The sequence below is a fragment of the Ursus americanus genome, chromosome 16, assembly GCF_024610735.1.
Source record: "Ursus americanus isolate L20-20 chromosome 16, mUrsAme1.1.p, whole genome shotgun sequence".
Classification (NCBI taxonomy): domain Eukaryota; kingdom Metazoa; phylum Chordata; class Mammalia; order Carnivora; family Ursidae; genus Ursus; species Ursus americanus.
The window spans coordinates 11,117,161-11,142,288 of NC_142142.1; the positions used below are offsets into that span (position 1 = coordinate 11,117,161).

General features: G+C 39.1%; 1 protein-coding gene across 10 annotated transcripts in view; it reads left to right on the top strand.

Moving 5' to 3' along the window:
• EMSY (EMSY transcriptional repressor, BRCA2 interacting) overlaps nucleotides 1-16,423 on the top strand; it is a 97,534-nt gene extending 81,111 nt beyond the window's left edge. For all 10 annotated transcript variants that reach the window (XM_045816150.2, XM_045816159.2, XM_045816153.2 and 7 more), the window contains one exon: nucleotides 3,030-16,423. In XM_045816150.2, coding sequence (XP_045672106.1) covers nucleotides 3,030-3,224 — 195 coding nt within the window. In that variant the 3' untranslated portion in view covers nucleotides 3,225-16,423. The remainder of the gene's footprint in view (nucleotides 1-3,029) is intronic.
• The last annotated feature ends 8,705 nt before the right edge of the window (nucleotides 16,424-25,128 follow it).

A 25,128-nucleotide genomic window follows, 5' to 3' on the forward strand; every position in this document is an offset into this window, starting at 1 on the left:
ATGAGAGAATGCAAATTGACCAATATTCAGCCAAATATGATATAATAAGTATGGGGAAAATGCTGAAAGGCAAATAGAACTGACCATTGAATTGTTAAATGATTTGTTCCTCTGTAAAAATAATTATTAGCGAATTAAGTAATTCTTAACAGAGGGATTCGTTGGTGTCCCCCGCCAACCCCCCAAAGAGGTGGAAAAGGAATGGTTCCTAGCTTTGCCACTCACTGTGTGACTTTAGGCAGGGCTGTTTAACCTCACTCTGCTTTAGTTTCCTCATCAGTAAAATGGGAATAAGGAATGCCTACTTTACATGATTGATGGGAGGCTTACACAGAATTGAGATGAAGCACCTAGCACAGTACCTGGCTCTTGGTGATTGCCCAGTGAATGGTAGCTGTTAACTAGTTTACTAAAATTTACTGTGGCTCCTGAGAGTTTAAATTGGTATACTCACTAAACTGGAAATAATTTGGGATAGCTTTGAAAATTATTTTCTGCACTTTATGAACAGGGCTGAAAATTACTTTACTTCCTGTATCAAGGATAGTAGCTAATGAGTCGGCTCTCTACAGAACACACAACTAACTTTCCGGTGTATACTATGTGCTAGATGGCCATGTCAGAGGCAAGGACAGTGTGGTGGTTAGGAACTGAGCCTTCAGAGTCAGAAACATCTGGATTTGAGTCTCACCTGTATCCCTCCTTCCCAGCCTTGTGGTTTGGAGCAGCAGAGTTCACCTCTGCACCTCCATTTCATTCCCTGTGAAATGGAGACCATAATGGTTGCCTCACAGGGTTGTTTTGAGGATTTCATGGGAAGCTGTATGGAATATAGCTAGTTAAGTGTCTGACACAGAGGAACACTCAGTAACTATAGCTCTTGTTACAGTCATCATGAATATATTGTTAGCATATTTTCAGATCTTACTAGTTACACTTAGCTTTGACAGGAAGTACTGATTTTACGGATTCAGTAAAACAGTATGGGGATGAAGGCAAGAAGGTTGCAGAAGTGCTTTGATTCCTTGAAAAATGTTTTAAAAGACTTCAACATGTTTAATAATAAATGCTTTGAATGAAAAGCATTGTTCTTGTAGACAGATAATCTTTATTTCATTCATTTGTTCGTTCATTCATTCATTCATACCACATGTATTATTTAACCTCTGTTCTAGGCGCTGTGCTAGGTGCAGACTAGAAGTGTAAACAAAACAAATATATCTTCTGTTCTGAAGGAGTCTATATATGTGGAACTCATAGAATTTTAGAACCTTGAGGATCTTTAGAGTATATCTTCTCTATCTTATTTTACATGAGATTAAAGCTCAATGAGGTGAAATGACTTGTACGGAGGTCCACAGCAAGTCTGAGCCAGAGTTGAACTAGAATCCAGGTCTCCTGACCCCTCCTGAGACTTTTTCACAGTGATCAGCTGTATGAAACAGAGTGGGGGAAAACAACAGAGAACTGCACTACTCTAGATTTCAGTGCCGTGGCATCTTGCAATATTTTCTTTATAGTGTTAAAATCATATTTATAGCCCTCTCCCCATCCCCCCCCCCCCCCACTGGCAGTAGAAGACCGCTTTGGTCAGGTGTATTTGCTAATACTCAATTTTGCCCTAGGACTTTCAATGTTAAAGGTAGGTGAATCCATTTGGCAAGTGTTTATTGAGCATCTAATGCGTGACATGCCCTGTTCAGAGCTCTGGGCATCTAGCAATGAAAAAAGATAATCAAGATCTGTGCTCTGATACTCTCATGGAGCTTACATTCTAAGGGTGAGAAAAAAAATTTCACAAACGTGATAAATGCAGTGAAGAAAAAGTAACAATGTAATAGAGGTAGGGGTGGGACCTACCCAGTGATCTAGTTTCATGGTCATAGAAGGAAGGCTTCTCGAAACGTTTTACTCTAAGCATTTGAGCTAAGATGCAGATGACAGGATGGAACCAACCGTGCAGGGATTTGGAGCAAAAGTATTCCAGGCAGAGGGGAAGAACTAGTGCAAAGGTCCAGGGTAACAGTGTGTTTGGCATAAGCCTGGAGCCATGATAAGAAGTTTGATTTTATAATTACTATAGGAAACAGTTGTAGAACTTTAAGCAGGGGTGTGATGTGAATTGATAGACCTTTTAGAGAAATGTGTGATAAAGATGAGAAAGAAGAACCTGACAAGGCAATATGGCCATAATATGTGTTTGTCTACTCGTATTTTTATTGTTTTTTTTTTTTATTTTTTAAAGATTTTATTTATTTATTCGACAGAGATAGAGACAGCCAGCGAGAGAGGGAACACAAGCAGGGGGAGTGGGAGAGGAAGAAGCAGGCTCATAGCAGAAGAACCTGATGTGGGGCTCGATCCCAGATCGCCAGGATCACCCCTGAGCCGAAGGCAGACGCTTAACCGCTGTGCCACCCAGGCGCCCCGTATTTTTATTGTTTTTAAAAACAGTTTTGTCCTCTTAAGAAAGTATCAGTATGTGACCCGAATAAATAACTTCCCCTTTGAACTACCACGGGGTTACTGACGGGTTTAAAATATATTGTGGTGTCAGCAAATTAATCATGTATCTTGCAGATAATAATGATTGAAATCTGACTACATTCACATTTAAAATTTGTTTAATGGTCAAATGAAAATGTCCTTTAAAGTCTCTCTCTTGAATTAGGCACAGACTTCAGCCTCCCTTACTAGAAGAGGTGCCATCAGGAAGTGGAAAGATCACTTTAAGTTGTTAGAAGACTTGAGCTTGAATCCTCGGACTTTAACTTTGACCAGCTGTGTGACCTTGATTAAGTCACTTACCCTCTTAGTTTCCTCATTTGTAAAATGGGAGTAACATTTTTCTCATACTGTTGTTATGGGGATTTAGCAGAATATCATGTGTGAAAGCACCTAGCACAGTGCCTGGCGTGTAGGAGTTGTCCAATGACTGTCAGTTTCCTTGTTTCTTTTCTTAGTGTTGGGGAAATCCTCTTGTTTCTTTTTCTTACCATAAAGCCTCTCTCCTGTGTCTTCTCTTCCAGGCCATTCCCCAGTACGCTATTCCTTGTCACTCCAGTTCCAACGTGGTCGTAGAGCCCAGTGGGCTTCTTGAGCTAAACAACTTCACTAGCCAGCAGTTGGATGATGATGAGACAGCAATGGAGCAAGACATAGACAGTAGCACAGAGGACGGAACCGAGCCTAGCCCCTCTCAGAGTTCTGCCGAACGGTCCTAAGTGTTTTGGAAACAGGAGTGCACTTTAAAACCTACTTGGTTACCAAGTGTCCAGGGAAGCCCTTGATTTTTGATGTCTAAAGAGAGCACTTTGCCCATGCTTAGGCTGTGGACCCCAGAATCGCAGTGTTTCAACAAGAACTGCTGCAGGAGCAGCATTTTAAAACAAGATAAAACTCACAGGGGAATGTACTTTTTTTTTTTTTTAAAAAAAGGAAAAAAAGAAAAAAAAAAAAGAAAGAAAGAAAAAAGAAAAAGATGCACATCTGCAGTGACAGAAGACCTGATATTCTTTCTCTGTTGGACCACGGCTGATGGAAAAGTATGTCATGCAGTGGAAAGACTTTTCCTGTGAATGTTCCTCAACTGGTTTCTACTGAGCAAAACACCATCAGAAAAGGAGAATGTGAATAGTTTGTATTTTGAAATGGTGTGTCAGGAGCAGTTTTTTAAAAAACCTTGTATGTTTTTGAAAATCCCTGGAAGTGTTGAATTGGTTAACATTTTACATTTGCTCAGTTTATAGTTTATAAAATAACTAGAAAAATACTGGCATTAAAGAATCCTTGTTAGATGGTGGAAATCAGATCCCTAACCCGTGGGAAGTGCTTTTTGGGTGGCTTGTACATTCTCATCAATTGTATGCTAATTTATTGTGTTGTTGTTCCTTTGTGCTCTAGGCAGCACACTTGCCTTCTATTTATTTAAATGTAAACATTTCAAAGCAGGCCATATTCTTTCTGACAGATTTCCTGTAAACCAGGATTGCCTGCGCTTTCCACCTCCCACCCCTCCCTGCTCCTTTAAGAAAACTTAAGAGAAAATGTTTCATTGTGAAGGAGAGGAAAAGAAACATTTTCGGGCCCAAAGGAAATGTTCAGCTATGTTCAGGAAAAATTATTCATATAATGCTATCTTAACATTGAAATTGCACATTCATGTTGGACTGAGACTTTGAAGATAACTTTTACATACTTTTGTTTAACCCTCTTTGAAATGTATAGAAATTCATTTACAGTTCTAAATGTAATGTTTTTAGTCATTCTGCCTTTTTAGGACACAGTTTGTTTAAGCAATATGTTTGGGGCTTGTGATCACGACATGTCTGTCACAAGTAGATGAGGGGTAAGAGGGTGGGAGGGTAACGGTCAGTTTTGACAAGTTGTGGCAAAGGAAGCAATTCTTTTCATTTTTAAAAAAATGTAAATAGAAAAGTTTTTAACGGTTTTATATAGATTTCACTATAAATAAGCATTTTAAGACTGACAAATGTTGAACTGTACATACATATATCAGCATAACTGCCCAATTTTTTGGTGCTGAAGTACTGTAAGTAGATTTCATCAACAGTCTCCTAATTTTTGCATCTATATCTAGAAAAAAAACTGTGATACTATAATTAATAAATTCCCACTAGAGTGACACTGAAGATTTAAACACAAGCATTTATAAGATGCACTGACCTCTGGTAGTCGCCATCATTTCTCCTGAGCGATAACGACTTACCCATAGATGGGGCTGTTGGATTTTATTTTATTGTACAAATTCATGTTTAAAAGACTTTGTGATTGTTTCTGGTTAAGTAACTTTTTAACCTCTCCAGTCATAGGCTTCTTTGAAAATCTGATCACACTATGAACTCTCCCCAAAAAGACACACATGCCAATATACATGTTAGATTTTACAAACAATCTTAGGGGTTTGTGGGCCCCTAAGCCTAACCATGTATTCAAGGTTAAGCCCTCTGTTATGGTCAGTCCATTACTTAACAGATGTAAGTTTTTACAAAATAAAAGATCTTTTAAATATTCATGGGTCAGGTAACAAGAGCAACCTTGAATAAAGTTATTATGTTCTATTTCCACATACTCTGACAGCATAGCATACCTGTGTCCCTTTGAGAATTTAGCCTTAATATGTTTTCAGCAACTGGAATGGCAGATGAAACTCCACAAGCTTTACTTTTAAAAATTAGTGTGTATATATTAACAAATTATCAAGTGAGGGATTTAACATTTTTCTTTTCTTTCAAAGGTATTACTTTCAAGGAGAGCATGAATTCTTTTTGTTTATTCAACAAATATTATTTAAACATCTTCTACGTGTCAGGTACTGTTCTAAGCACCAGGGATTCCACAGTAAATAAACAGAAAATCCAACCCTTACAGAGTTTACAAACAGAGCTTCCTGCTGATGGAATGGATGCCAGGGCCGAAGGAAGGAGGAAACATGAGTGAGTGACTCTTAGGTTTCTTGATTAGGTGGATGGATGGTGATGCTGTATGTGGATCTCCAGGTATCCTTTTACTGAAAGTCTTAGCATTAGATCTATTTGTATTTCGTATAAGTCCATAAATTAAATGTAATTTTAAGTCAGTCCTTATGAAAGATATTCAGAGATTATGCTGCAAATATTACAGAATTTAGAGTCCTAACAACCGTTGGAAGCAGTGATAAGGAAAATCCATTTGGTTTAAAGTAAACTTTGATAAAGGCTTTGTATTGCAGAATGCAGTTTATGCTGAACTTAGAGAACTTAAAAAATGTTTATTGAAATTCACATGCCGTACAATTCACCCATTTAAAGTGTACAGTTCAGTGGTTTTCACTATATTTACAGAGTTGGGCAGCCATCACTACAGCCAATTTTAGAACATTTGCATAACCCTAAAAAGAAACCCTGTACCCCTTAGCTGTTACCCTTGAAACTCACCCCACCACCCCATCCCTAGGCAACCACTAAATTGCTTTCTGTCTCTATGGATTTGCCTATTCTGGACATTTCATATAAATGGAATCATACAATATGTGGTCTTCCGTGACTGGCTTCTTTCATTTGGCATAGTATTTTCAAGGTTGTAGCATGTTTCAGTCCTTCAGTCCTTTTTATGGTTCAGTAATATTCCATTGCATGGATATACCGCCTTTTATTTATCCATTCATTGGTTGATGGACATTGGGGTTGTTTCTACATTTGGCTATTATGAATAATGCTGCTGTGAACATTTGTGTACAGTTTTTATATATGTTTTCAGTTCTCTTTGGTATATATCTAGGAGTGTAATTGCTGGGTCCTACAGTTACGTTTAATGATTTGAGAAACTACCAAACTCTTTTCTACAGTGACTGCACATCTTACAGCAGTATAGGACAGTTCCACTCTTTCTATGTCTTCACCAGTGCTTGTTATTATTTGTTTTTTGTTTTTATTATTTTTAAAAATTATATCCATCTTAGTGTGTGAAGTGGTACCTCATTGTGGTTCTGATTTACATTTCCCTGATGGCTGATGATAAGAATCTTTTCATCTGCTTATTGGCCATTCATAGATCTTTGGAGAAATGTCCTTTACCCATTTTTAAATTGAATGATTTTCTGTTTTATTATTCACATTGAGAACTTTCAAAGTACAGGCAGTAATACCACTCTTAAAAGTAACCTGTTCTCTAGTAATTAAATCATCACCCTTAAAACCTTAATCACGTTTTACTTCTTCCTCTCTAATGTAACAAATTGCTTAACATTCTTAAAACTGTGTAGATCTTTATAATTGAAAACACTTTTAAATACATTTCTTTGTGAGGTTCTCTCAATGACCTGCTAGGATAGAAGACATAGTACAAAGGAGATAGTGGCCAAGTGGTCTGGATTTGAGCCCCAGGCTCCTCTGTTAAAGGATCATATGAACTTGAGCAAGTCCCATTTCTCGTAATACCAAGCGTTTCTGACCCCCATGGGATTATTGTGAAGACTGGATGAGATAGTGCATGTAAAAATGCCAGGCACAGAGTTAGGTGCTGTATTTTTTAAGTCTAGTGTTTATACCACTCCCACTTGATAAGTAGAAAACGAGGGCTCAGAGACCCAATGAAATACCGAAACGCATAGATTATATGCTCATAAGCATCATGCTGATCCCCAAGTTGCTACTTTCTATATAGGAATGTGTGTGTGCCACCAAACACGGGATTGGCCTTTGGAAAGACAGAGGAACTTGATGTTGCCCAATAACATAATGGTCTTTGTTGGTCTTAGGTGCCTTCACACAGAGGTGCTCACACACAAGATTGTTTTTTGAGTTCAATTATGTGTCACGAATCCCAGATAAAAGGAAGTAGAGTGAGAAAGCACCATATAAGCAAGGCCTTTCCAAGAAAAGAGAGTGAGAAAACAGTCTGCGGCCTCTGCTTACAGGTTTATAAGTCTTTAAGTAAGTGAGGCTTGATGACCTATATATTGAAAAAAGGATTGAAACACCATAGGATCAGATTTGTACTTGTGAGAAGCCTTGCTCTGCTTTCTTACCTCTTCCTTGCTCACACAGACTGTAACTGAAAACATGGCACTTACTTAAGAAAGAAAGAAAAAAAAAAGGCTAGGTTTGAATCCTGACAAGCCATGTAGTCTTGGACAAGCTCTTAGAGACTTTGGATAGCACAAGATGGAATGGTTTGTATTACTATGTTATCTAATTCACACTTTTAAATGTCCTGACTTTTTCTTTTCCTTCCAACAGATAGATATTGGGCATTTTCTATGTGCAGTAGTTGGGGATAAAGAAGCCCCTGCCCTCATGGAGCTTCAGCCTAGAAGGAGATACATGAATCAAAGATCGCAACTAAATATATTCATTGCTAAGTGCTATGATGGAAAAATAAGTAGTGCCATGATAGTGTATAAGAGGTTGGGGAGTTTTGCTCAGAAAGGAATCCTTAATCTGAAGGAAGATGATTTAACTAGGCGAAAAGGATGGGCGACAGCTGTCCAGGCAGAAGGATAGCAGCTATGAAAGCCCTATGGTAGGAGGGGTTTGGGAGAGGGGAATTTGAGTAGACCAGTGTGGCAGCAACAGAGCGAGTGAAGGCAGCAAGCCTGGGAGCAGAAAGTAGAGACAGACCTATATGTGGATCTTGTAGGTTATGATAAAGGTTTGAGGTTTTATTCTTAGAACAACAAGAAGTCACTGAAAAGTTTTAAGCCATTGAACCTGGCAAAATGAATTAATACATATACAAAATAATTTGGAGTTACATTGGTTCATTAGAACAGAAAAATATATTTGACCTTTCTTTTTTTGATGCCAGTCTCATCTCCTTATGTCCTTTTCTCAAAGGTCTTCCCTGGTTCCCCAATACTGTAGTATGAGTCTGGCATTCAAGGGTCTTAGCCAAAGCTTCAGTCTACATCTCTAGATTCATAACGCATTTCACTACCCCAACCTACTGCCTGTCTCCCCCATCACATGTGCAGTTCATGCTCTGTATTTGAAAGACTCACTCATTCCTCAAAGCCTAGCTTGAAAACCACATCCTTCACCAACACTGCCCAGATGTGTTCAAGGGGAACTCATCCCACCCTGCTGCTGGGTTCCTCTAGCATTTGGGGAGAAGTACATGTTTACTTAGCACTTACAATGGGTTATCTGCTGTGAATTATTTGCAGTTTCTCAGTGTGCCTCTGGGAGAGTCCTCGAAATACAGTATTGTAAGGAGTCATTCTAAATTCTTTCAGCCTCAAGTAAGAGGTGCTGAGCTTTCTGGATTTTTTTTCTCTTCCCTTGAATATCAAGGCTTGGTATTTAAGTTTGTTAGAAAGAGTTTAGTGAGATCATTGATAATCTTGATTAAGATTCACCCTCATATTCAAGTCAGTAGCATCCTGTTTGGTTCTCCACAGGATCAACTGCTATTTCCGTGCATGGTAGAGTTCACCAGGGTCTATCATCTGTGCTATAATTTTGACCTCTACCATATATGGATTAATTAATTAAATCATTGAATAAATATTGAGCAGTTATTATGACCCAGGCACTGTTCTAGCCACTAGGGATATAGCAGTGAACAAAATAATGGAAAAATAAAACAACCTGTGCTATGTAGCTTACATTCTAAATGGGCTATAAATATAAATTAAAAATAAATGGTATCTTATGATAATTAGAACAAAAAAGTGGGGAAGGATAATATGAAATTCTAGGATCTGTGGGTGTTAAATGTTACATGGAATAGACAGGGAAGTTCTCACTGAGAAGTTGAATTTGAAAAAACCTGCAGGTAGTGAGGGAATCAGCCAGGCTGATGTCTGCAGAAAGAGTGTTCAGTGTGGAGGGGACAGCAAGTACAAAGGCCCTGAGATCTGTGCCTGGCATATTCAAAGAATAGGAAAAAGAAAAAAGGAAAGAAAAGAAAGAAAAATAGTGAGATAGGGTCAGATGAATGGGGAGGGAGGGCGTGGTAACATTTAAGGTCAGAGAGAGAACTGGAAGCTATTCCTCCTGAGTGTTTTTATTATGAAAGAGTGTTGGATTTTGTGAAATGCTTTTTGTGCATCAATTGAAGTGATTGTGTGGGTTTTTCCCCTTATTCTATAAAATGTAAATTGATTGACTTTCTTATGTTGAACCACTCTTACATTCCTTTTATAAGTCCCACTTGGTTACAGTATATAATCCTTTTAATGTGACGTTGTATTCAATTTGCTAGTGTTTTGTTAAGGATTCTTGTATCTATGTTCATGAGGAATATTGGTCTGTAATTTTCTGGTAATGTCTTTAGCTGCCTTTGGTATTAGGGTAATGCCTCATAAAATGAGTTAAGAAGTGTTCCCTCTTATTTTTTGGAAGAGATTGAGAAGGATTAGTTTTAATTCTTTAAATGTTTGGTTAGAATTCACTAGTGAAGCCATCTAGTCCTTGACTTTTCTTTGTTGAGAAGTTTTTGATTATTGATTCAATTTCTTTTCTTGTTAATAGATCTGTTGAGATTTTCTATTTTTTCTTAAGTCAGTTTAGGTAACTTGGTTGTTTCTAGGAATTTGTCCATTCCATTTTAGGTAATCTTATTTGTTGGTGTACAGTTGTTCATAATATTCTTATAATCCTCTTATTTCTGCAAGGACAGCAATAACGTCCCCATTTTCATTTCCAATTTTAGTTATTTGTGTCTTCTTTTTTCTTTGTCAGTTCCTAAAGTGTTGTCAGTTTGATGATCTTTCCCAAAAACTGGCTTTTGGTTTCATTGATTCTATTATTTTTCTATTCTCTATTTCATTTCTCTCCATTCTGTTCTTCTATTATTTTCTTCCTTTTGCTAGCTTTGGGCTTAGTTTTTTGTTTTGTTTTGTTTTGATTTTTGTTTCTTTTTCCCCTTTCTGTTTTCTGGTTCCTCAAGGTGTAAAGTTATTGATTTGAGGTCTTTCCTTTTTTGATGTAGGCATTTACAGCTGTAAATTTCTCTCTGAGCACTGCTTTTGTTGCGTTCTATAAATTTTGGTATGTTGTTTGTTTTTTTCACTGATCTCAAGGTATTTTCTAGTTTCTCTTATGATTTCTTCAATCACTGGTTGTTTAAGAGTTTGTTGTTTAATTTCCACATATTGATGAAATGTCCAGTTTTCCTTCTGTTACTGACTTGTATCTTCATTCCATTGTGGATGTTCTATCTATGATTGAAAGTGGTGTACTAAAGTCCCCAGAAGTCTCCATTATTGTGAGCTGTCTATTTCTCCCTTCAGTTCTATTAATATTTGGCTCATATATTTTGGAGCTCTGTTTGGTATATGTATGTTCATAATTGTTATTTCTTGATGAATCAACGCCTTTATCAGGATATAATCCTTCTATGTGTCTTGTAACACATAATAGACTTAAAGTCTATTCCATCTGATAATAGTATAGTCACTTCAGCTCTCCTTTGGTTATCATTTGCATGGAATATATTTTTCTGTCCTTTAACTTACAACCTATTTATGTCTTTGCATCTAAACCAAGTCTCTTATAGGCAACATATTTGATCATTTTTTAATCTAACCTGCCGGTCTCACCTTTGCCTGGAGAATTTAATCCATTTACTTTTAATGTAATTAGTAATAAGGAAGGATTTATTTATGCCATTTGATATTTGTTTGCCAAGTCTAATACTTTTTAAAATTCCTCATTTCGGGGCGCCTGGGTGGCACAGTCGTTAAGCGTCTGCCTTCGGCTCAGGGCGTGATCCCGGCGTTATGAGATCGAGCCCCACATCAGGCTCCTCCACTATGAGCCTCCTTCTTCCTCTCCCACTCCCCCTGCTTCTGTTCCCTCTCTCGCTGGCTGTCTCTCTTCAAATAAATTAAAAAAAAAAAATCTTAAAATTCCTCATTTCCCCCGTTATAGCCTTCTTTTGTGTTTGATTTTTTGTATTGATATGTTCTTCCTTCTCATTCCCTTTGTGTATATTTTTTAGATATTTAGATATTTCCTTTGTGGTTAGAATGGGGATTACATTTAACATCCTAAATTTATACCTAGTTTGAATTGATAACAATTTAACTTCAATAGCATACACAACTTTGCCCCTATATAGCTTCATCCCCCCTTTATGTTGTTGTCATCACAGATTACATCTTTATACATTATGTGTCCAATAACAGATTTATAATTATTTTTATGCATTTGTCTTTTCAGTTATATAGGAAATAAAAAGTGAAGTTACAAAACAAAAATGCAATAATATTGGCTCTTATATTTTCCCATGTAGGTACCTTTACTGGAGGTCTTTATTTCTTCATATGGCTTCAACTTACTGTTGAGTGGCCTTTTGTTTCGATCTGAAGGACTCCTTTTATTTTATTTATTTATTAAACATGGGACTTGAACTCGGGACCCTGAGATCAAGACCTGAGCTGAGATCAAAAGTCAGACAGACGCTCAATTAACTGAGCCACCCAGGCGCCCCTGAAGGACTCCTTTTAGTATTTCTTCATGGAAAGATCTAATGGTAGTGAACTCCTTGAGCTTTTGTTTATGTGGGAGTGTCTTAATTTTTCCCTCATTTTTGAATGACAGTTTTTCTGGATATTGAATTCTTGGTTGACGGTTTTTTTCCTTTTGACACTTTATGTCATCTCACTGCCTTCCTAGGCTTCATGGTTTCTGGTGATAAATCAGCTGTTTACCTTATTGAGGGGACCTTGTACCTGAGAAGTTGCTGCCCTCTTGTTTCTTTCCAGATTTTCTTTTTGTCTTTTGACAGTTTGACTATAACGTGTCTTAGTGTAGCTCTGTAAGTTTATGCTACTTGGAGTTCATTGAACTTCTTGAATGTGTAGATTCATGTCTTTCATCAAACTTGGTAACTTTTCAGTTGTTTCTTCAGATATTCTTTCTGCCCCTTTCTCTTTTCCTCCTGGTACTCCCATAATGTATATATTGAGCGCTTTGATAGTGTCCCACAGATCCCCTAGGTTCTTTTAATTTTTCTTCCTTTTTTTTTTTCCTTGCTGTTTCTGGATGATTCTGTAACTGGATAATTTCAGTTGTCCTGTCTTCAAGTTCACTCATTCTTTCTTGTGCACGCTCAAATTTTCTTTTGAACCCTTCTGGTAAAGTTTTTTTTTTTTTTTTAATTTATTTACCAACATCTCCCCATTTCTCCAGCCCCTGGCAGCCACCATTGGACACTCTTCTGTGAGTTTGACTTTTCAAGATTTCACATATAAGTGAGATCATGCAGTATTTGTCTTCTGTGTCTGACTTATTTCACTTAACATAATGTCCTCCATGTTCATCCATGTTGTTGCAAATGATAAGATTTTCTTCTTTTTTAGGGCTGAATAATATTCCATTATACACACACACACACACACACATATGTACACACACATAACACACACATACACACACACACACACACACACACACCACGTTTCCTTTATCTATTCATCCACTGATGGACATTTAGGTTGTTTCTATATCTTGGCCATTGTGAATAATGCTGTAATGAACATGGGAGTGCAGATAGCTCTTTGAGATACTGATTTCATTTCCTGTGAATGTGTCCAGAAGTGGTATTTTTGGATCATGTGGTAGTTCTTAATTTTTTTGAGGAACCTCTGGAGCTTTCATTTCAGTAATCATACATTTAGTATCCAGAATTTCCATTTGGTTCCTTTTATAATTTCTCTTTATTTATATTCTCATTTTGTTCTCAAATCACTTTCTATATTTCCTTTAATTCTTTGTCCATGTTATCCTTTGGCTTTTTGAACACATATAAGACAGTTATTTTAAAGTCTTTGTGTAGTAAGTCCAATGTCTGGGTTTTCTTGAGAACTGTCGATCAAGTAATTTTGTTCCTTTGAATAGGTCATATTTTTCTGTTTATGTGTATACTTTGTGATTTTTTGTTGTTGTTGTTGAAAAGTGAATATTTGAACATTATGGTGTGGTAAGTAGAAATCAGAGTTTCCCTTTCCCCCAGGGTTTGCTGGGGTTTTTTTCTTTTTTTGATTGTTAAAGGCTATAGTGGTTCATTTGTCTAGTGACGTTTTCTATTTGTTTTTTTTTTTTTTCCAGAGACTGTATTCTTTTCATGTGTGGTCACTGAAGTCTCTGTTCCTCAGCATGTGTTCAACTAGTGTTTTGACAGAGATTTTCTTGAACCACACACACACACATACACACACATGCACACACTCACACTTCTTGCTCTTTACAGGTTGGCCTTGTGCTGTGGTCTTTCTTCAGCACTTACCCAGACTTCCACTGAGCCTAGGAACCAGCCTGAGGAGAAAGATTGAGGTCTTCTCAGTTCTTTTCTAAGCATGTATGTGGCTTTCTAAATTCCTCTTTTATATAAAGTGCTTTTGAATGCCCTAATTTCTCAAAGAAACTGTCCTTGTCTTTTTCTCCCAGGCCTTAGGTGGTCTTTCATGTCTCATCCATAATCTTTTGGTGTCTGCAGATTGTTTGTCAGCCTTACCATGTTTTCAAACAATGTATTCTGCATTTCCAGCATGGCTGAGTTAGGTGAAACAGAGATGACTGCCTTGCTTCAGTCCTTCAGATAGCCCTGAGACAGGCTGGAATAAATGTACACAAAAATTTGCAAATAAAGTGTGCTGTGTTCCTTTCAAAAGCAGGGACCAGGGCCTCACCCTGGCAACATGGACATCCTTAAGATCGTTCCTGAGCCAGGGAGAGGGTAAGGTGATGGCTAGTAGAAATACCACAAAGTTTTCCTATAGTTTTGTTTCTGTCTCATTTTTTTTTATGTGGTAAAATATACATGAGATGAAACTTACCATTTTAACCATTTTTAAGCATAAAGTTCAGTGGTATTGTGTACATTCATATTGTACAACCATCACCACTGTTCATTTCCAGAACTTTTTCATCACCGCAAACTGAAACGCCATAGCCATTATATAATAATTCCCCTTCCCCCCTCCCCCAGCCCCTATTAACCACCCTACACTTTCAAAGTTGCCTTTTTCTTGATTTAGCATTTGGTGTTGCTATATAAAACTTTGACTATTTTCCAGAGTTCTGACAAAACTGATTTGGTAGTTTCTGCTTGTGTTTCAGTTTCTGCGGGTAGTATAGGAGCTTGGAGCTATCTACTCTGCCATTTTGCTGACATTACTCTCAACACTACGGTTTTGTCCTGAGCAACTTGTTAGAGTAGACTAGCCATTTACTGATAGGAAAGACTGGGAAGATCTACTTTTGAAGGAGAATATCAAAGGCTTAGTTGGGGATAAATTAAATTCAGGACACCTATTAGACATCAAGTGGAGAAGTCAAGTAGGTAGGTAGAAAAGAGAAGAGCTCCAAGGGCTGATCCCTGGGTAGTCCAGCACATAGGGGTCAGGAAGATGACGCAGAACCAGAAAAGAGACTGAGGAGGAGAGACCAGAAGAATGGGAAGTAAAGCTGAAAATTGAGATTCTAGTGTCTTGGAAACATAGATGTTTATCTCGGAAACTGATAAAGCTGCTAAGTCAAGATGTGGACTCATGGAGTGAGCCATGTGAAGTCATAGGTGACATTAGAGCAATTTTGGTGGAAGTTAGGGACAAAAGCTAGAGGAGGATGTGAAGAGGGAATTAGATACTGAGAATACCGATAATTCAATGAGTTGCTGGAAAGAGCAGTTGCTGGCAAGGCAGATGGGGTCAAGAGGTCTGTTGCTTTTTAATTTAAGGAAATGGGATTCCTGTTAAGATTGATCCAGTGGAGAGGAGAAAATGCTTATAATGCGGAAGAGAGGCAAATTGCTGGTGTACTCTTGAGTAGTGGTAGGAGATGGGATTTGTGGAGGTTCTGGGTTCATCTATTATAACAGAAGAGAAAGAAGATGCACAGGGACAGAAGTGGGTAGGTGAGTAGCTACATCTGCCTCAATTTTGTAATGAGTCCCAAGTTACTGTCTACAACTGTTTTCTCTTCCCTGGGGCAAAGCCCACTGCCTTGAAACATCTCTGACTGGATTTCCTGCAAGTACTCCAGCTTCAGGTTGTCCCAAATGAAGATCAGCTCCCTTCTGATTCATGCTCCCTGCTGTGTTACTACCTGTCCATGGCATCCCAGTCCTTGCTGAGAACAGGACAGGTCAGGTTTTGGGCTGGGGTGGAGGCCTCAACAAAAAGGCAACCCCAGAGCTGAGGCTGGAAGAAGGGTGGACTTCTTCAGTGGGCAAGAGAGTAAAATGAACGAGGCAGAGCACTCTAAGATGGGGTGTCTAGTGACTAGATGGCAGTGAACTCCATCTTCACATGATGACTTTGTCTCGTATTGTGTGGACTAAATGCTGGAATCCCAGCGACCTGTAGCACATGCAGAGATGCTGTCAGTGCTTTTGAGCTTTTCTATTTCAGGAAAGACCGACCAGACCCCTTCTCTCTGCATCTCCAAGGTCACCAGGGATGCTTCCCCTGACTCTCTCCTTCTTTGCCTTCTCATCTGTATCTCCTTTATGGCTGTTCTACATCTCCTTTATGGCTCTGAATTTTTGTTCCACTGAAGTTTTGCTCTGAGAGTTGGATTCATCTTCGTGGCCGTAGGAAAAAGTACCTGGTGTGGAGGAGGCATGGACAAGTGTGTTGATTGGCTGTGTAGAAAACTCCCAGACTGGCCCTGGGGCTCTGCCCACAGGTGCACACATGTTCATTAACTAAAATGCACAAGCAAATCCAGAAATAACATCCCTATTGCAGGTTGTTTTGGGATGAGGATGTTATTGTTGTGAAATGTTTGTGTATCAGCCACCCTGGACCCAGAAGACAGTGCCCATCTCTGTTGTCATTTGTTCTGTCACTTCAAAGTGCAGGAAAACCATGGGTGGTGATGTTAGAATCTTATTCAGAACCCTCAGGGAATGAGTCATTTTGTACTGACGACTTTTCCGGATTGCCACAGTTCAAATAAATTAAGCAACAGGACATTGTTGTTGTTGTTGTTAATTTTAACCATTTTAGATGGTGAACTTCAGAAATGCATTATCATACTTTTCTGAATATGATTCTACCCACTCTTTATTTCTTCAGAATCATTATCATGAACACAGTTATAATTTTCCGTCTCAGCTATAAGAATACAGAGCCTCGCTGAAGGAGTAAGAAGAGGGGTAACTTGGGCTCAGTCTCTCCCTGGAGCAGACCCAGACTAGAATCCAAAATCTAAGGTGAAGGCAGCTGAGCTGCCCCAGAAAGCGGAGGGCTACGTGAAGGAGAAGAAGCAGAGCTTGACCCCCGTGATAACCAGTGAATCTGCCTTAGTGTGCATTTGAACCACCTGAGGAACTTGTTAAAAATGCAGTTTCTCATTCAGTAGATTTGGATTCAGTTCTAGCCTGCGATCTGAATTCTGCATTTTAAACAAGATTTCACGCAACTTCAGTGGTGCTGGACCACAGACCACACTTTCAATATCAAGTCTTTATTTGATCTTCCTGAGATTTTCTTGTGACATAAATTAGTGGGTTTTATTGGGAAACTTATCTTTAGCGACTCTTTGGGGCATCTTACAAGTACCAGGTGCCTCTGGTGGTAATAATTCCTCCATGTGCACAGTGCTCTAAGATTTATACAGTGGTCTCAAGTTCCCTATTTCTCTTCACGTTTTCACAGTAGTCCTGCGAGGTAAGTTGGCACTGTTTTACCAACTGGGAAACCAATTTCTGACATCACACAGCTCAGTAATGGGCAGAACCAAGGCTCATAGCTCCATGTTTAGTGCTATTTTCACTACTTCTTGCTGCCTCCACCACACCTGTGGTGTGTGCCATGCCCAGCCTTGTGGACTCAGCACTGGGGGAATGCTGTGGGGAAAATGGCGCGTGTGCATGCACACATGTGCCAGCGCTAAAAGACTGATCGACAGCTGTAGCGCATGGGACCCAAGCAGTCTTAGGTAGGACACCCAGAGCGAGAGTCACATTTCCTCTCCCCTCAAATCTCCATCTTCACATGATGACTTTGTCTCGTATTGTGTGGACTAAATGCTGGAATCCCAGCGACCTGTAGCACATGCAGAGATGCTGTCAGTGCTTTTGAGCCTTTCTATTTCAGGAAAGACTGGCCCACTCCCTCTGCCAGCAATGGGCCTCTGCCTGAGGGCTTTCTCTGGCCACCGGGGCATGCTCTGCCCCATGCAGGCACTGAAGCGCTGGGAAATTCATGTCCCTCTGTCAGCCAAGGATTGGTAGGAGTGGATGTAAAAATAAGCCAACTGTCTTAATTCAGGATACCTCTGAGGCACTTTCCCCACATTAAGCCCCAGTTGCCCATAGTGGTAACTTGCTTGATAATGTTGCCTTTATCAGCTGCCTTCCTCTCCCTGCCTTGCTTCGCCACTCCTATACTAGTGTTTCCTGGGATCCTCTTCCAAGTGACTGGACACCATAATCTCAGGGTCTGGTAGGGGAACCCCAATTAAGACACTTCTTTTGGGGTGCCTGGGTGGCTCAGTCAGTTAAGCATCTGCCTTTGGCTCAGGTCATGATCCCAGGGTCCTGGAATTGAGCCCCTCATCAGGCTCCCTGCTCAGCGGGTTGCCTGCTTCTCCCTCTCCCTCTACCACTCCCCCTGTTTGTTCTCTCTCTCTCTCAAATAAATAATATATTTTTTTAAAAAGACACTTCTTTCAACCATTCTTCCTACTGATCTTCTTAGATCAGGACCCACATACCTGATTTTCCTGTAGTAATAATGGAGAAAGTATTCCAGTTCCTTAATAAGGTCACACACCCTCTACCAGGGACCTAGATTACATCCCTCCTGCTTAAGGATTTCTCTCCTGCAATTATTCCTTTTCTCTGCAGCATCATCCCTGTTTCTCTCTTCTAGATCATTCCAACCTGCAAACATGCCTCAATATGACCCCTGAGGCCACGCTCTGATTTCTGGCCAATGTGGAGTAACAGAAACTAGATTTTCTCTTCTGCCTGAAACAACAATCAAAATATACAAAACAATGGTTTTCAAGACACTGAACATGAAGCATCAAAGGACAGTGATTCTTGAGAGGTGGGAAACAAACACAAGAGAGAGTTTCCAGGCCCCAGCACAGAGAGGAGAACCCAGGCAGAGCCTGATGGACTCCCTGAGTCGAGAAGACTGAACAAATAGCCCAGAGAGACTGAGGTAAATCACATATGCAGGACAAAGTACTGGAAAAGGGAGAGCTTCACAGAGAGAGCACTCCTGAGCTCTGCAGAGGGACTCAAGTATTCACCAGAGTACTGATGAGTATATGCATGTGAAGAAACAATTCAGGAGTAGGGAAAGGACCACCTCGACAGATTAGAGGAAACAGTAGCTGACACTCACAGGGGGCCAGGAATAATATTGACCAGCCAGTCTGAAAAACTTTGTATTTCACAAAGCTTCAGGGAGAACACTCAGAAAAGTCTCACCTCAGTAGGGAGGAATAACAGGCCCTGGACTAAATGCTGCTCTAATCCTGCCCCACACATTTCAAAAGAAATACCCCAAAGGATCAAACTATTTCCAATGAATATAACTGCATCTCAGGATGAAGTTCACGAAATATTTATAGAAATACAAAAATATCCAGCACTCCACAAGGTAATATTCACTATTACTAGCATCAAGTAAAAATGATCAGAGATGCAAAGAAGTAGGAAAATACAACATACGATGAGAAAAAGTAAGCAATCAAAACAGACCCAGGACCACCACAGATGTAAAAATTAGCAGACAAGAACATTTAAAAAGTTGTAACTACATAAATGTGTTCAAATGTTACATGGAGACACAGAAGATATTAAAAAATCCAAATCAAACTTCTAGAGATGAAAATTACAATATCTAACATATCACATATACATATACATAGTGAATGGGATTAATAGATTAGGCATTTCAAAAGAAAGTGTACTTAATGACAGTAATAGAAATAATCCAAAATGAAACAGAGAAATAAACATTTTAAAAATGAGCAGAACATGGGGCACCTGGGTGGCACAGTGGTTGGGCGTCTGCCTTCGGCTCAGGGCGTGATCCCGGCGTTGTGGGATCGAGCCCCACATTGGGCTCCTCTGCTGGGAGCCTGCTTCTTCCTCTCCCACTCCCCTTGCTTGTGTTCCCTCTCTTGCTGACTGTCTCTATCTCGGTCAAATAAATGGATAAAATCTTTAAAAAAAAATGAGCAGAACATTATAGTTAACTGTGAGACAACTTCAAGTGGTCTAACATGAATAATTTGGCATCCTGGGAAAATCAAAATAATGACCAGCATTTTCCCAAATTTGATTGAAACTATAAACCCACATATGCAAGAAGCTCAAAAATCTCCAAGTACAGGAAGCATGACAGAGTATACCAAGACACCTCACAGTCGTTGCTCAAAACCAGTGATAAAGAGAAAACCTTAAAAACACCAGAGGTGAAAAGAAACATTACAATACAAAGGAACAAAAATAAGGATAGTAACATTTTCTTTTTCTGGAAAAAATTTAAATAAGAGAATGGAACAGCACCTTTAATGTACTGAAAATAACTATCAACCTAGAATTCTGTACCCGCTGAAAATAACTTTTAAAAATGAAGGTGATGATCTTGACAATACACTGTGGTTATGTAGGATGTTGTCCATTAAGGGCAGTTGGGTGAGTGTACATGGGAATAAGGAAAAGATAGATCAAATAGCGAGATGATAGATTTCAACCTAACCAGATAAATAATCACATTAAGTGTAAATGATCTACCCCCAATTAAAAGGTATAGATCATTAGATTAAATATAAAATCAAGACTCAACTATACATTGCCTCCAAGAAACACGCTTTAAAAGTAAAAAATAGGTTTTAAAAAATGGATTGAAAAATATATGCCAAGAAAGAAAAAAAAACAAAAAAATTGGATTGACTATATTAATAAAGTAGATTTCATAGCAAAGAATATTGTCAGAGATAACACTAGTTCCTAATGAGAAAGGGGTCAATTCATCAAGGGGACATAATCCTAAAAACATAGACACCTAATTAACAGAATTTCTAACTGTATTAGAGAAAACTAATAGAATTGCAAGGAGAAATAGACAAATTCACAATTATGCCCATGGTCTTCAATATTCCTTTCTTATTAATAGAACAAACAACATAAATGAAGAAAAAAGTTTCACACTAAGAAAGCCAAAAAACCCAACCCCAAACAAAAAGAAAACATTGTGCTAAATGAAAGAAGCCAGTCACAAAAGATGTATAATTTCATTTATATGAAATGTCCAGAATAAGCAAATCCATACAGAAAGTAGATTAGTGGTTGCCTAGGGCTTGGGGATGGGGGTGGGAAGGAGTGACTGCTCATGGGTAGGGGGTATTTCTCTCTCTCTCTCTCTCTCTCTCTCTCTCTCTCAGTATGATGCAAATGTAAAATTGTGGAGGTGATTACCTAATTGTGACTACATATTAAATTGTGAAAATAATTTAATTTTACACTTTACCTAGATGAATTTTGTGGTTTGTGAATTGTATTTCAATTCAGCTGCTACTAAAAAGTAGTTCTAAATTTCGTAAATACCTCTTGGGTTAAGTATCAAACAAACACCTGCTGGCTTCTCATTGCACTTAGCATAACACCCCAATCTTATCCCTGGTGTGATTGACCCTTGCCCATCTCTCCAACCTCATCTTCCTCCATTGTCTTCATTCACCATGTTTCAGCCACAGTGTCCTTCCGTCTACTCCTGGGCATGGCAAGCTGATTCCTGTCTCAGGACCTTTACATTTACTGGCTTTTCTACCAACTCTTAGAAGGCTAGAGGGCTAGGCTAGAAGGCTTTTCTACCTTCAAAAAAACTGTTTCCTTTTCATCAGTTATGTTCCATCTCAAGCACCATCTCAGAGAGGTCTTCCCAGATTATCCTGGAAAAAGCCTACTTCCTACTTCATATTACCCTATTTTACCTATTCCATTGAACTTAGTACCTGAAACCACCTTTTGTTTATTCATGTATGTGTTTCCTGTACTCGAACGTAGCATAAACTCATTGAGGAAAAGATTTCTTGTCTTACTACCTTCTGTATCCACTGTTCATGGAATAATGGCTGGCACATATTTGTTGACTGAATAAGAGCTATCCAGGCCAGAGAGAATTTCCAGAAGTCTGCACTGGTGGTAGAAATAGTGGCACTAGGAAGCAAGGCATGAAGAGTTGCAAGAGTGGGTGAAGGTTATGCCTAAGTGACACTACATTGCCTCTAGCATTGGTGTAGCTGGAGGGGGACAAGTTGACTGCTTTCTAGAGGTTAGCAGTCTAAAGTGCCTGGAGAGAGGCTAGTGCTATAGGAATAGATATTTCTATACTCTTTAGTAATTTTTAAGTTTAGAAACACATGCAGAAGAGTGTATAAAACATATACATACAGTTTAAAGAATAACTATAAATCAAATACTCATGTAACCACTCCCCAAGTTAAGAAATAGAATATCACCAGGAACCGCACAAGTCTGTGTGATCTTTCTTGATCACATTCCTCCTCTCTCAAGAGAAAACTGCTCTTGTGATTTTTGTTATAGTCGTAAAACTATATAACCATATATATATATATATATATATATATATATATATATATATACACGCACACGTGTGTGTGTGTGTTCTGTTTTCTAGAGAACCCTGACTGTTACATGCAGTTTGGTTTATCCATTCACCTTTTGAAAGACCTCTTGGTTGTTTGCTTTTGGGGCAATTATGAATAAAGCTGCTATAAACATTCATGTACACGATTTCGTATTTACTTAAGTTTTCAATTTAACTGAGTAAATACCCAGTAGTGTGATTGCTGGGTTGTGTGCTAAGTCTGTGTTTAACTGTAAGAAGCTATCAGATTGTCTTCCAAAGTAGCTATACCATTTTGCATTCCCACCAGCAATGAATGAGAGTTCATGTTGCTTCACATTTGATATTTTCAGGTTTTTGGATTTTAGCCATTCCAGTAAGTGTGTGGTAGAATCTCATTGTTTTAATTTTTTATTTCCCTAATGACAAATGAGATTGAGTGTAATCACATTTTTAATTTTTATTTTTCTGATTATTAAGCTTGAATTTATTTTCATGTATTTATTGGCCATTTGATTTTTCTCTTTATGAAGTGCCTATTCAAGTTTTTTGCCCATTTCTCTATTTGATTCTTATCTTTTTCTTAATATTTCTTTATATATTCTGGGTATAAGTTCTTTTCTGGAATATAGTGCACATGTTTTCCTTACTCTATGGCTTGCTTTTCACTCTTTATAATGCCTCTTGATGAACAGAAAAACTCTGTAATTGAGCTTACTAATTGAATTTACTCTATTCATATTTAATTTGAGTGCTGATATGTTAGATTTATATCTATCATTTATTTGTGCCTTCCATTTATTCCGTTCATTTTATTTCCTTTTCTCCCCTTTCTTCCCTTCATTTGGATTATTTGGTGCCATTCCATTTTTCCCTCTACTATCTGAAAGATAGACATCCTGTTTTTATCTTACTAGTGATTTCTTTAGAAGTTAAAAGATCATCGTGAATTTACCAAAATCCAAGGTAGTTCATATCTCTACCCTCCTCTTTAGACTGTTTGATATCATCTTACAGCTTTTTTTTTTTTTTTAAGATTTTATTTATTTGTCAGAGAGAGAGAGCACAAGCAGGGGAACAGCAGGCAGAGCAGGCAGAGAGAAAAGCAGGCTCCCCGTTGAGCAAAGAGCCTGATGTGGGACTCAATCCCAGGACTCCAGGATCATGACCTGAGCCAAAGGCAGATGCTTAACCAGCTGAGCCACCCAGGCATCCCTGTCTCACAGCTCTGAGATTCTCTGGTTTTGTTTGTTGCTTCTTGTTCCCTCTGTGCTTTTAGTTTGGGTAATTTCTATTGGCCTGTCCTCGCTGGTTCATTCCTCATCTTTTTTCAGCCTATTATGAACCACTGAAGAAATTCTTCATACCTAATACTGTGATTTTTATTTCTAGAATTTTCTTTAGACTCAATCTTATAGTTTCCATCTCTTTGTTGAACCTTCTCCATCTGTTCTTGTGTAGTGTCTGCTTTTCCCACTAGATTCTATAGCATGTTACTTTTACTTATTTTAAAGTTCTCCTTGGATAGTTCTACTGTCTGGATCATCTCTGAGTCTGGTTTTACCGATTGCTTTGTCTCTGGACAATGAGTCATTTGTTTCCTGCTTTTGGGATGTATCTGGTATTTTTTATTGAATGTCAAACATTATTTGTAGAATAGTAGAGACTGAGATAAAAGTCTTTATGGCCTCCTATTATGTCACACTATTAGTGTGTGGAATTGAGTCGATCTGCTAAGGAGTTGAGCTGGGGATGGGTTTTTGTTATAACTGTAGTATCTTCAGTGTATCACAGATTTCAAATTCCCCTAGAATTGCCTCATGTATAGGATTAGAATTAAGGTGCTGGGGGAGTTTTCTCAGTGACCCCCCTCCTCAGACTTCAGCCATCCCTGCACTTCTTCACCACAGAAGGGCTCGCTCTATACTTTTCTCCTTCCCCAATTGTAGACTGATTTGCTTGCTACTTACTCTTACAAGAGGCTCGTTGTGGGCCCAGGGAGGTGTTTTTTTTGTTGTGCCCCTGCTTCTGTCTTATGCTGGCCCTGTGTGCCTGGGCCTCAGAGGTGGGGTTTTCTGAGCATTCTTGCCCCTTCTCCCCCATGAAAGCCACCCATTCTTGCCCCTTCTCCCCCATGAAAGCCACCCTCTGCCTTATATCTGTGGTGAGTCTTGCACTGGATAGGATTTCCTGCCTACTTCCAGCAGTAATAGACTAGTGGTATCAGTTCAGGATTTTGTATGTGGGACAGTTTTCTGCATTCTATTAGTGTGGAGGATTTTTCCTGTATCCTTCTCTCATTGGCAATGGGATATTGCCCACACCCGTGGGAACAAGATTCGCTGACCCTGCCCAAGTAGCTTAAGGGCTTTTTTCCATATGAGAGAAGGGTCTTGGCAGGGGACAGTACTTTCCTCTATACTCCTTCTGCACATCTGCACTCCCAGAGGTGGCTCTGTGCAGTCTCTCAGGCTTCCTCCAATATTTCTTATAAATACCTGGTAGAGGTGCATGGGAAAGAGCCTCAAAAGATGTTAACGCTCCTTGAGCCTGGGGCTCGATACTGTCATGGAGCTAACACTCAGCCATTAGCAGTTATGAAACTTGTAGCTATTTTCTGCTTATCTGCCTGTATGGTGACCATATAATGTCTAGCTCTGTCTCAGGTGAGCCAGTCCCTGGTTTCATCTTTCCCTGGTTTCATCCTCCCTCCAGAGGAGTCTGAGTACTTCGTTGTTCTCTGACCTTAGATCTCTGATGCATTGAAGAAAAGTTCTGATTTGTAGTTTATCTGGTGTGGGGGGGTGCGGGATGGGAGCCAAACTCTTTCTAGCTTCCTACATCTTAGGCAGTAGTGAAATCTCCCCCCTGTATTCTTAGTAAAGTAAACAGGCTTCATTTCTTTTGCCAAGTCCTTCTCCCTCCCTGCTGCCCTCTGATCTGGCTCTTCACTGGCTGCCCTGCAGCTCCATTTCCATTCCCAGAGTAAAAGACCCTATCTGGCATTTCAAGACCCTCTATACAGGGCAAGGATGGGAGGGAACTGGAGGGAAAAGGCAGAG